The 13,122-nt window shown below is 39.5% G+C and overlaps 1 protein-coding gene across 1 annotated transcript in view; it reads left to right on the top strand.

Annotated features, from left to right (window-relative positions):
- PASD1 (PAS domain containing repressor 1) overlaps positions 1-13,122 on the top strand; it is a 68,953-nt gene that overhangs the window by 15,997 nt on the left and 39,834 nt on the right. Inside the window, exons 6-9 of the mRNA XM_070462768.1 lie at positions 2,475-2,574; positions 3,210-3,323; positions 5,452-5,579; positions 7,676-7,758. Coding sequence (XP_070318869.1) covers positions 2,475-2,574; positions 3,210-3,323; positions 5,452-5,579; positions 7,676-7,758 — 425 coding nt within the window. The remainder of the gene's footprint in view (positions 1-2,474; positions 2,575-3,209; positions 3,324-5,451; positions 5,580-7,675; positions 7,759-13,122) is intronic.

Raw genomic sequence — 13,122 nt, 5'->3', positions numbered from 1 at the left:
GATTCAGACACGTGTGCAAAGATCCTGTACACTGGGGACAAGGGGTACAAGCAGACAATGTTATGCCATCATGCCCTGCACAGTAGGAAGTTAGCACTTGAAAGCTGGAACCAAATCTCTACTTTGGCTCTTCCCTGCCTTTAAGTGGTGTCATCCAGCCTGTTTCTACCTGTTCTGGGCCTTAGTTCAGGATAAGATGGCAGAGAGGAAGGGGAGATTAGGGGAGGGGCTGACAACCTATAAAACAAGACAACAATACAAAAATCCAAAAACCAGACTGAGCATTAAAATATTTTATAACATTTGATATAGGGAATGGTAGGGTAGATATAAGGGATTTTCTATCGGTGGTAATGGATCTTTTTGTTGGTGTTGAAAGGACTCCGAGATAGATGACTCTAGGAAGAGAAAGCTGAAACTTGTTGGGAGATACTGGATTGCCTCTATTAGCTAGAAAATTAAGGAGTTGTGTAGTGTGGTGTTGAGAGTGTGTAAGCCAAGGACTATAAAGGAGAAGATCATCCACATGTTGGAGGACAGGGCTTTCCTTTGCTTTGCAGGGCGTTATGATTGTTTGGAGAGGAAGCATGTAATCTGTGAGGTTGTTGGGTGTATGCCCCAAGTGTCACTGCTGGCGTACCCCTGCTGTTTGCTTTTGGTAATTCATTTCCCCCCACCTCCCACCTTTGCCCCCTGAGGGTGGTGGGACAGCAGCATACCAAAGAGACATGCTGCTGAATTCCAGAGGTGCCCAGGTGAGTGAGACCCCATGTGGACCCTATCAACTTTGAATTCTTTTAGGTGACAATGCTATACTTTCTTCTACCAATGAAAGAACTGGTGAGCCTTAGCACTTTGTACCTCTTGTTGGGGTATTATTGTTATTATTTATTATTTATTATTTCCAGGGCTGAAATGATATCAACCTATTATTTTATACTATGCATTGTAATTGTGCATGTGTTGTCTTCCCTACTGAACTTTGTGTTCATTGAAATTTAGAATAAACATGTCAGGTTCATCTTTTTAAACTATCAGAGGTTTCAGCAAAATAATAATAATAATAATTTGCTTCAGGTAAAATATCCAAAATGCGGTAGTTGTGGTGTAGTAAAAGGAACAATGAATTTGTAGTTGGGTGGAGCTGGGTGTGAATCTCATCTCTGAACTTCTTTCCTCTCCATAATTGTACAAGCCTCCATTTCCTCATGAATTCAATAGAGGAGAGTTCTTCCTCTCACAGGGAATCTAATTAGGTGAGCTAGTTAGTTTGAATGTATGTAGTACAATGTTCTGGCATGGAGCAGTTGTTAATCAGGTGTTAGGTGAAGGAATGAATGAGTGGTCTCTACTGATCAGAGATAACTTGGTTTGGTACCTAAAGTGTATTTTATAACTAAATCAATAAAGTATTTTCATTGAAAAAGTTAAATTGAAAGAGAAATATCCTTTTGAGAAGTCAGTTTCTTACTATGTGACTTTCATTGTCAAAACCTATTGCCTATTAATTCGTGTTTTTTTTGCTAAACTAGGGTTATATTTCTGCCCTGCATTGAGCCAAGATTTTTCTTGATTGAGACAGGAGCCATCTGCTAATTTGAGCATTGGCCAGTTTGTAGGCTGGCTTCTACAAATGTTCCATAAAAATACATTTCTGAGTTTTGACTGTAGATTATTAATATTAACCAGTTAAAATCATTTTAATTTGTAGTTCATCACCCAAAGCCATCATTAAACTACAAAGAGTACTTTGCTTATTATTTTGTTTCTATCACATTAAAAACTCTTAATAAAAGTAATTAGCCTCCAACTAATAAAAATAAATGAAAAAAAACTCTTAATGTCTGATATTCAGTTAATTCATGTCACCACGTTTCAACTACATGGTACAGCATTATTCATTCATCCAACCTTATTGGTGCTCACTCATGCCAGACTGTGTTTTAGGTGTTGAGGATGTAGCAGTAAATAAGACAGTCAAGGTCTGTCTTTTAATGTAAGTTATATTTTATTGAGGGACTCTATCCATTATTTTATTTTATATTGTATATTTTATACATGTGACTATGATGTCAGGTAGCGATAAGTGGTATACAAAAAGACAGGAAGAGAATGTCAGGGAATTGATGCTATTTAAAATACATTTGAGGGACTTTCCTGGTGGTTCACTGGCTAAGACTGTAAGCTCCCAATGCAGGGGGCCTGTCATGGTGGAAAGAAGATCAAAGATCCCACAGACCACAATTAAGACCCAGCACAGCCAAATAAACAAATACTTGCATGAACACACTGGGAAGGTAGGAGGTGATGGTCATAGAATGGGTCAATGTGAATTGAGACTTTAGAAGTTTAACAGGTCTGACTATAAGATGGGTGAGGTGGGGCAGGTCATAAGCTTAATGGCGGTAAGGAGATAGAGAAATTAAATGCCAGTAATGCATATAACAAAATTGATTCCCTCTTTCCCTCTTGAGAATGGCATCGTGGGTAAAGCCTTCTTAAGCCTTCTGCCTGATACTGAGAAAAGTGGAGTATTTTCAAAGATGTCTTTCAAAATTCCTGTGTCAAGCTCAGGTACAGATTTTTTCTTTTTTCAAATAGTAAATGCTTAGATTTTAAGAGACAGATAACAATCACTTAAAGGAATAATAAAAATAAAGACATTAGAGCTAATATAGCTGCCGATCATATATTAATTTAACTTGCTATAATTTTTGCAAATTTTATTTCTAATATTAAACTTTCTCCACTATTAAATCTTGTTCTTTATCATGAACTTTCAGTTTTTCAGCTTTTGTATAATTGTATAAGTATTATGTAAATTATGTTTTAGGTGATACCCCACTCTATAGGGGTAGAGGAAAGATTGAAGGCAGGAGGAGAAGGGGACAACAGAGGATGAGATGGTTGGATGGCATCACTGACTCAATGGATATGAGTTTGAGTAAACTCCGGGAGTTGGTGATGGACAGGGAGGCCTGGCGTGCTGTGGTCCATGGGGTTGCAAAGAATCGGACTGAGCAACTGAACTGAAGTGAACCACTCTATAGATACAACATAGATAGCTATGCAAGTGCTAATATTCATGAAAAGAAAATAATATTTTTAAAATCTAGTCTAAGTAAGGCAATAGTCATATGATATAATCCTTCAGAATATAGTTAAATACAAATGTAAAATTGTTTTGTGTCTGTTATTTTTTTTTTTAGTTGGAAAGCATGTTGACTTTTGCTGTCATTTCAAAAGAGGAGATGCTGAATCCAGTAACACCTCTGCTTATGAATATGTTAAAGTCATCCTGACTCTGAAGGATGTTTCTAGTGGTAATCAATAGTTTTTAATCTTATTTATAAGAAATTCATGAGTTATTCAGCCCTTCATCAGTAATATAAACGCCTTTCTACTGTTGGCACTCTCTCTGCTACCCCTGTGACCACAGGTTTTGGTGGACCACAAACATTAATTAGACTTTAAAAAGTTATAGCAAAATTGACAAGGTGAGGTCATATGGTAACATGGTAGACTGAGCTGATAAGGAGGGCTCTTTCCTTCTACAAAAAACAAGGAAATTATTGCTTAAACATAACCTAAGGAGTTTATTGCACAGACAACCTTAAAGAAAGGATAAAATACAGGACACAGTGATAAGAAGTTGATTTTGTGCTGGGCCTAATTGATTTTTAAATCATACATTGATTCTATTGACTGCAGTCTGGAGTAGTAACACTTGTTCAAGGACCAACACATAAATCTTAGAGACTTAAAATGATCAGTAAAATTCTGCCCATTGGTTTAGATGAAGAGTAAGTGTGCTAACTCTCTCAGAGTTTGAATGCAAAAGTATGTGTTATTTAGAGGAAATCAAAACCCAAATCTGTGTGTCTTAATGTGAATACAGGATCAGAATTTGAAATTCTCAAGGCTTCAGGAACCACATGCTGATAAATTAATATAAACACTTTCTTGGGATCATTAAAAGATCTAGGGCTTGAATCTGAGGTAAATAGCCCAACAGATATGTGAAAAGATGCTCAAACTCACTAGTAAGTAAAGAATGAAAAATTAAAAAACCAATGAGTAGCAATGTACACACATCAGAACAGCAACAATTAACAGTGTGAATAATACCAAATATTGGTGAGGATGTGAGAAATGAAAACACTAATACAGTGTTGAGAGGATTGTAAACTCATGAAGCCATCCACGAAAACAGAGTGAACTTAAGTCAGTTATCTTGTAACTCAGTAATCCTATCACTGGATGGAGATACCACAGAGGCGAAGCTGCAGAGATCTGTGTCTAAGGGGATTTGCATTATGTATGTCATAGTGTTGTTTGTAGTAGGAGGGAGTTGGAGACAGCCTAGGTGTAATCATTAGGGAAATGAACGAGTAAAATTTGGGGGAAATATACAATACAGAAAACTTTATGTAGTTAAAATAATGAACTCTAGATATACATAATACCATTGGTTAGATCTTAAAACCATGTTGTTCATTGTGAAACAATGAGATCTATAGCACAAGACAACTTTTGTAAATTGTGAGAACATAATAGTACATAGAACCATGCTACATATTTGACTGGGGCTTCCCAGGTGGCGCTAGTGGTAAAGAACCCACCTGCCAATGCAGGAGACATAAGAGATGTGGGTTCAATCCCTGGGTTGGGAAGATCCCCTGGAGGAGGGCACAGCAACCCACTCCAGTATTCTTGCCTGGAGAATCCCATGGACAGAAGAGCCTGGTGGGCTACAGTCCATGGGGCTGCAAAGAGTCAGACACCACTGAAGCAACTTAGCACACATTTGACAGGGTGGTATATTTGACCACATGTTAAAGGTGGTAGATAATAGTGGATCCCTATGGGTGGGAAAGGGACAGAGAGAAAAAATAAATAAAAATGAGAGTTGGAATTTTATCTGTGTTCATAATATGCCATGAACTAAGAATATAATTAACTCAGTTCTTTGCCACTGAGCTCTAAAAATATAACAAATGAATGAATGGGTAAGTAAAGAATGAAAATTAGCTCACACAGTGGTTGCCAGGTATCTTTGTCACATGCCTTGGAAACTAAAAGTCAAATACCTTAAAAAATACTTGATTCCATGTACACGCAAATTACAAATATTTTATACCTACACGGTTTATGTAAAGAAGGGGAGCAAATTTCTTTTGGAGTTAAAATGTCCATTCACAAGGTAAGATTGGAAGACTGAAAAATCACCCTGAACTCACAATTATTTCCCAGTAATGACTCCTTGTTCTGGTGGAGACCAGGGTGGGGAGGGTTGGAATGTAAGGAAGACAGGAAAAATTGGTGGCTCAGAATTCTGAAAATTGTCAATGGGTTGATAAATGGCACACGGATGGGACAGGTGACTGTTCTTTTGTGTACCTGGCCTGCTTTTCTATTAGATTGTCACTTGTGTGTCTCTCTCTCCCTTAGAGCCTCCTGTGATGTTCCGCAGCTGCTTCTCCAAATATACCTGTGGGTCACCTGCCATGTATCTTCCTTTGGAGGATTCCTATTACCTGGTGGGGACCATTTGTGTTCTTAGGGCTCAGATTCTACGGGTAAGTATGTTGGGTTTGTGTCTCCCCCATAGTGGCCATGCAGGCTTCCTTTAAAGGGACGTGTCCTCTTTGGTCTCTCAGCTACTGTACAGCACTGCTAAAGCACCTGATGTGTGCAGAGGGCTGTGTTAGGATATGTGAGTGAGAAAAGACCAGCTCCTGTGTTTCAGAAGATGAACACCCCAAAGAAATGCACACTCATTGACAAGTGGTTTTGATATACTATTAAACAAGTATACAGGATCTGGGGTCTGGGACACAGTAAGAGAAATCACCATTTTGGCAGGTGGATAAAAGAAGGCGTGTGACCAGGTGAGTTTTGAAGCAGCTCTTCTGTCTGCCCGTTGCTCACTTAGTATCTTTCTAATAGAGAATTCCCAGATTCTGTCTCAAAAAAAACAGGAAAAAAAAGGAAACATCTTTCATCTTTAGATTCATCTGATTGGTTCGGACTAATGGGTTATTTACCAAGTGGTGTACTTAGCAAGCACCTACTGTGTGCCAGGCACTGTGCTCAGTGCTAGAAAAAAAAGACAGTAGACAAGTAACATTAACAGATGTCATGGAGATGATAAAACAGAATTGTGTGCTAATGACTGGTGGAAGTGGGAGTCCAGTAGAATGTCAGGGAAGGTCTCTCTCTGACGATGTGCCTTTTGAACAGAGACTGTGAATGACGATAAGATGCCAACCCAGGAAAGAAAGGAAGGCAGTCCAAGTAGAGGGTCCAGCAGCTGTAAAAGTCATGAGGTAGTAACTCACATGGAGAGTTCCAGGGAACAAAGGCCGTCATATGACTAGACAAAGTTGTTAATGTGATGATGTTGTAACATACAATACGTGTACTTACATGAGAGGCCTCTGGGTCCAGAGTTCACAACCTTTCTTACTAGCTACAAGACCTTACCCAAGTCACTTACATCTTTTAGCCTCAGGTTATTTTTCTATAAATGGCGAAAACAGTGCCTCTTTGAGGGTTATTGTGAAGTGCAAATAAGACAGCCCCTGGTATATGGTTGCTGCTGCCGCTAAGGTATATGGTTAGCACTCAGTAAATATGAGTCCTTACAGTCATGATCATCATAGTCATTTTTATCATTATTATTAGTATCATTACAATCCAGAGGGGGCAAAAGATCTGCTTTATTTTTCCTCTCTGGTTTAAAATCTGGGCTTTAACTGACCACATTTCAGAAGATGTGAGGGCTTTCTTTACACTCAATTTAGAGTAGTGATCTATGTGATCTTTTTTCCCCCTAAAGTTAAGACAGTAAGAAGATTAGTCAAGAGAAAAGCATTTGAAGTAAGTTGCTGAGTCTGTTGGCCCCATTCAGTATCCCACTCCAGCAGTTCTCTGGGATTTGAGCTCTCATATTTGCCATGAGAAGGCAGACATCCCATTTAGAGGTGGCTCAATGGTAGAGAATCTTCCTGCCAATGCAGAAGCCATGGGTTGGGAAGATTCCTGGGTTGGGAAGATCCCCTGGAGAAAAAAATGGCAACCCACTCCAATATTCTTGCCTGGGAAATCCCATGGACAGAGCGGAGCCTGGTGGACTACAGTCCATGGGGTCACAAAGAGTCAGATACGACTGAGCAACTAAAACATCAACAACCCCTAAATCTACTTCCTCATCTGAGAAAGAAAAATCTCATTTGAGACGGCACCCTCACCCTGGGCTCCCTCTTGGCACAAGGATTTCTGTTTGTGACCTATGCCAGTTTTTCTCTGGGTTTCTGAGATATTTGTTTCATATTAGTGGTCATTTCAAAGAACAAATCTTGTGAGAAAAGAGGGCTTTTTGGAGGAAGACTTTGTTCCCAGAGTGGCTGTGTAGCAGTGGAAGGGTGGTGAACTCAAGAGTTCAACTTTGAAGTAGACCTACCTTGATCCTGCATCTACTAGTTGTACATCTTTGACCAAATCATCCTAGCTCTCAAATCCTCAATTTTCACATCTGTGAAATTGAGTGCCTTTCTCACAATGATATATAGATGAGTTGGATTTTCAAATTTACTACAACCTATACAAATATGTCAGATATTTTTACTATGTAAGTACATTTTAAGTATCTAAAATGCCAATTTTTCTGCAGGGCTTTTGCGACTTAAATAAGTCTCGTGAAGTTGGTCCATTGGTCCCAAATTCGGATGGGGATAGGCCATCTGAGGACCACAGGTGAGAGGCTAATGTTGTAAGTAATGGGGAACTAGGGTGCACTTCTGTTCAACAAAACTGAAACAAGAGAAATCACATCTATGACTATTTTTCCATCAAAATGGAAAAAGAAAACAATTGAATCCAAATGAGCAATCTACTAGTTTGAATTTCCTTTCTCAGCTAGTATAATTCGTGTTTTTTCTAACTAAATATAAATATGAGTAATTGGCTTTCTATAAAAGAAATAAAGCGATAAACAGAGCAACATTAACTGACACATTTAATTACTTTCAAATTAAGACAATACCTGTACACATAGACTTGATTGCTTCTTTTTCTTGAAACAATTTAAATGGTAGAAGAACAAATAAGCATTGTAGTAACTGCTATTATACAGGTGCTCCTCTTTTTTGTGAATCTAATCTATTCTTTAACATTTGTTTGTTAACAAATTTTCAGAGAACAAAGGGAGTAATTCCATTATTTTGACTGGAAAAAATAAAAATGCACTCCTAATCTAAAGGAAAATGCCAACTTGCTAGATGTCACTAAAACTCCTTAATTTGCCTATTTAACAATCTGCCAAGAATTTTTACAAAATAGAAATTGTTTGCGATACTATCTAGTCACTTCATATTTGATAAACTCATTAGTAGATATTGTATATGTAGTAAGCCATAATAGTAGACATTGCTCAGTGTAGGATATTGAGAAAGGATTACATATTCCTTCTACATTGCAGTGTATGTGGAGATGTAAATAAATAGCAAAATAATACATTAAAGAGCACTAGATGCCAGTAAAAGTTAGCAAAATAAACTAAACAAGATGATGCTTTGAGAGGATTCTTCTGATGGAAGGCATGTTTGTGTGAGGTCTGGTGGTGGGAGGAGGGAGCTGGAGGCTATGGTCTCTGTTAGGCTTTGGTGGTGGAATGAGGTAAGGAAGAAAGAGCCGGTGAAGAAATGAGTTAAACAGGAAATGTCTGAGGTTCATCTGTGTCTGAATCTGAGGAAGAGGGGAGAATCTTCCCTTTCTGGTAGCAGAGCTCAGAAGTGTCTGGTGAGGAACCATTGTCTAAAGCTACACACAGAGCCACAGGATGAAAAACAGAGCTTGTGGTGGCAGTCTGTTTGTGTTCCCTTTGCTTGGTACCCTACAACTCTCGCTAACACATGCCCGAGTTTGTAATTGTGTCACAATGTAATTGTGCTCATGCCACCATCACACTCACGTGCCCCAGCAAGATTTTTTTTTTTTGCAGAATCTCAAATTTCTTGTACATATTCATCACTATATTTATGGTTCATAGGAGTTAGGGACATGTTCATGGCCAAGTTTAAGATTAACAGCCATTCAAAATTCTTAATGTGCTTTATCAAACACTATAGTGTTTCTTGTAGTGCATGCGGTTCTTTGGGCCTCTTAGACTTACCCATGTCCTTCATTAGTTCCTCTACTTTATTAGAAGACCTTTTAGTGCATAAGGTGGGAGAGGGGATATCTGTGCAGCACACAGTGTTTAAACAGGAGCTCTAGGTGCTTCTCTGTGAGAACACCTGAGCTACAACAGCAGCCAACCGTACCCTTCTACCCGAGGGTACATGACTTGAACATATTCTTGCATGCAGCTTGCAGCAGGTTTCTTTAGTATGTTTGGGTAATGAATTTTGTGTCAATTAGTAGATCATTATGGCAAATCTTCAGAGAGTGAGAGTTCAGAGACTGAGGAGACCTGCATTTTAAAGTGGAACTTAATTGAATGAAAAATATTCTGATAAAGAAACAAGCCAGCTACTACATCTGTGCCACTTGGTCTCCACTCAGTATAAGGAAAGGATTAAAATCATGTCTTTTCTAATATAGTGAGAAATTATCATTATTAGGGGGATGCACCATAATGTTATATATTTTAATACTTTCATAAATATGCCTATGGTTTCTTCAAATATTAGGCAATAGATTGTTCATCATGTAGACAGTAAGATAAAATATGACAGGAACTAACTGATGGATTTGATGAAGAAAATTCTGTTTAATTCCAGCTTGTCCTCACTTCCTTCTCATATCCCTCTCCTCTTTTCCAACATTATGGCTGCTTTTCCAGGTCCAACCACCTCAGGTCTCACATGATGGGTTGTTGGTGGACCTGGCTTATCCACTAGTCTGATGTCTATAAAGGAGAACCTGTCAGGCTTATCCCTGTTTAGCACAGAGCTTGACATTGAGGAGTCAGAAATGAACATCTGCTCAGGGACTCACTGATGGATCCTATCAAAATGATAATCCATTCTATGTCATGAGACTTCACAAATACAGTACAGTATTGTTACAGCTCAGCGTGAACCAGTATTGCCTTATTTTTTTCCATAGACTTATTCTTTGTCCTCTGGATATTTTCAGATAGCAACAAGAAGAGAGATACACATCAGGCATTAGTTTGTAGGCACCCTGAGTGGCAATCGATAGATAATCTGTTCCCCTTTTGTGGTCTTGAGGGATGGTTGAAAAAGTAATCAGGCACAAAGTTCATAGGGACCTAGAGCTCCCCAGATGCTTCTGGAACTTCCCTTGGTAATTTAATTTTCAGTATTTTTTTGAAAGGCAAGGAGCATCCTGTTAAGAAGCTTGAAAGGTTTGTGCTTATGAAAGAAACACAGAGAGGGAAATTTAAAATGTTTAGAAGAAAGGGTTTGTTCCCAGGAAAGATGTCCTGTCCTTGCATGTTTCAGATCTGAGGCTAAAGAACCTTTCATTTCAGGAGAGGGACTCAGTGGTTGGGTTTTCCATTAGAGCTACAGATACACTGGAGGAGAAGGTCTTGCTTGAACATAGAAAAATAATGAATACTTCGGAACTGAGGAGTAGGCACAGAATTGAATACTGTGTGGCCCTTTCCCATCTTCCTACTGCTACAGTCAGAGGAAGCACTGAACTACTGTTAGTACTCTTAGTTTCTGTGTATCAGTGAAGCCCAAAGTTATGTCATAACATCATCTTAATAGAAGTGCATCATCTTAATAGAAGTGCATCTTGTACTTTTTTCCTCATGATGTGATCTCATGTTTATTAACTTACTCTCCACAAATTGTTAGCATAGATTTTAGACTCATTGTAAAGATGAGAAAGTGCAGTCACAGAGGATGCATTATTTGCCCAAAGCCATGCAGTCAGTTAAGCAGTAGAGCTGGGATGGGGACCCAGATTCTCCTGGGCTGGTTTCTGTTAGGATGTCAATTTCAGGCGCTGTGGCTGGTATGGGGTTCCAAGGAGAAAACTCCAGGAGTCTTTGGGAAGTACTTGATTGGGGACATTACTTTGAGAAAACATTTTTTCTTTTAATGTATGTCATATTAGAGAGAGAGAGAGAGAGAGAGAGAGAGAGAGAGAGAGAGAGAGAGAGAGGAGTTAGTATGGTGGGAGATCTCATCAATTAGTCCAAACATTTTCAACAAAGGTAGTATCTTTTCCCCCAAAGGTAGGGTAGGTAACACTGGAAAATCAGACGACAGTTATGTCCTAGAGTTCTAGTATCTGTTCCCTTTGTCTGCAGTCTTCAGAAATTCTCCTGCAGAAGGCGGTCCCCAGGGAGACTCCACTTGTCAGCAACTGCACCAGATAGAATGTCCCTGGTGAATTCCCCTTTCAGCTTGTTTCGGTGAAGTGTTCTCTTGTACAGAGCTGTGAGGAGAATCTTGCAAGATGTTCAGTTCAGTTCAGTTGCTCAGTTCTATCCAACTCTTTGTGACCCCATGGACTGTAGCATGCCAGGCTTCCCTGTCCATCACCAACTCCTGGAGCTTGCTCAAACTCATGTCCATCCAGTCGGTGATGCCATCCAACCATCTCATCCTCTGTCATCCTCTTCTCCTGCCTTCAATCTATTCCCAGCATCAGGGTCTTTTCCAGTGAGTCAGTTCTTTGCATCAGGTGGCCAAAGTATTGGAGCTTCAGCTTCAGCATCAGTCCTTCTGATGAATATTCAGGATTGACTTCCTTTAGGATTGACTGGTTTGATCTCCTTGCTTTCCAAGGAACTCTCAAGAGTCTTCTCCAACACCACAGTTCAAAAGCATCAATTCTTTGGCACTCAGCTTTCTTTATAGTCCAACTCTCACATCCATACATGATTACTGGAAAAACCATAGCTTTGACTAGACGGACCTTTGTCAGCAAAGTAATGCCTCTGCTTTTTAATATGCTGTCTAGGTTGGTCATAGCTTTTCTTCCAAGGAACAAGTGTCTTTAATTTCATGGCTGCAGTCACCATCTGCAGTGATTTTGGAGCCAAAGAAAATAAAGTCTGTCACTGTTTCCATTGTTTCCCCATCTATTTGCCATGAAGTGATGGGACCAGATACCATGATCTTAGTTTTCTGAATGTTGAGCTTTAAGCCAGCTTTTTCACTCTCCTCTTTCACTTTCATCAAGAGGCTCTTCAGTTCCTCTTCACTTTCTGCCATAAGAGTGGTGTCATCTACATATCTGAGGTTATTGATATTTCTCCCAGCAGTCTTGATTCCAGCTTGTGCTTCATCCAGCCTGGCGTTTCACATGATGTGCTCTGCATATAAGTTAAATAAACAGGGTAACAGTATACAGCTTGTACACGGTCCTAATTAGTGAGATTTTGTTGAATGGAGCCTTTGTACTGTTCTGTACTGATTTCATCCCTGTGTGTGCCTCATCTCGACCAGGGAAAGTGCCCTGCACCCCATTGTATCACATGCCATTTGCTTTGGTTTCTCTAGCACTTTCTATCTAGCTTGTCTAGTCTCATCACTCCAACCCAATGAAACTTATTCATACAGCAAATATTTAGCACCTACTATGTGGGAGTTTCTGTTCTAGGCTCTGAGGATAGGACAGTGAACAAAAATCCTTATCTTCCTGGGGAGCTTATATTCTAGTAGAGGAGAAAGAAAATCAAACAATAGATCAGAATAGGTTAGATGGTGAGGAGGGCCAAGGGAAAATGATAAGCATTGAAGAGACATAGGGAAGCTTGTAAGGGAAAGTGAAATTATATTAGACTTTGCCACATGCAGTTGACATTCTATTTTTTAAGAGATGGTACAATATTGGCAATTTCCACTGGTTAACATAATAATTAGGGTGGCCACCTAAGGCCTCAACAAGACGGTGACTTTTTAATTACCACCTGAAAGAATTGGATTTGGGAGGAAATATTCCAGAGGAGGAAGAGCAGATGCAAAGGCCCTGAGGCAGGAGCACATTAGGTGTGTTTGAGAAGCCAGTGTGTCTGGAGCAGGTTCAGCAGGGGACGACTAGCAGGAAAGGAGGGCAGAGATGATTGGAAGATTAGAACCCACAGTACTTGGGGAGGACTCCAACCAAGAGGTGTGAGCAACTGTGGGGGAG

The sequence above is a fragment of the Odocoileus virginianus genome, unplaced genomic scaffold (assembly GCF_023699985.2).
Source record: "Odocoileus virginianus isolate 20LAN1187 ecotype Illinois unplaced genomic scaffold, Ovbor_1.2 Unplaced_Scaffold_13, whole genome shotgun sequence".
Classification (NCBI taxonomy): domain Eukaryota; kingdom Metazoa; phylum Chordata; class Mammalia; order Artiodactyla; family Cervidae; genus Odocoileus; species Odocoileus virginianus.
The sequence above is the reverse complement of the archived record's forward strand: the minus strand, read 5'-3'. Positions and strand labels throughout refer to the sequence as shown.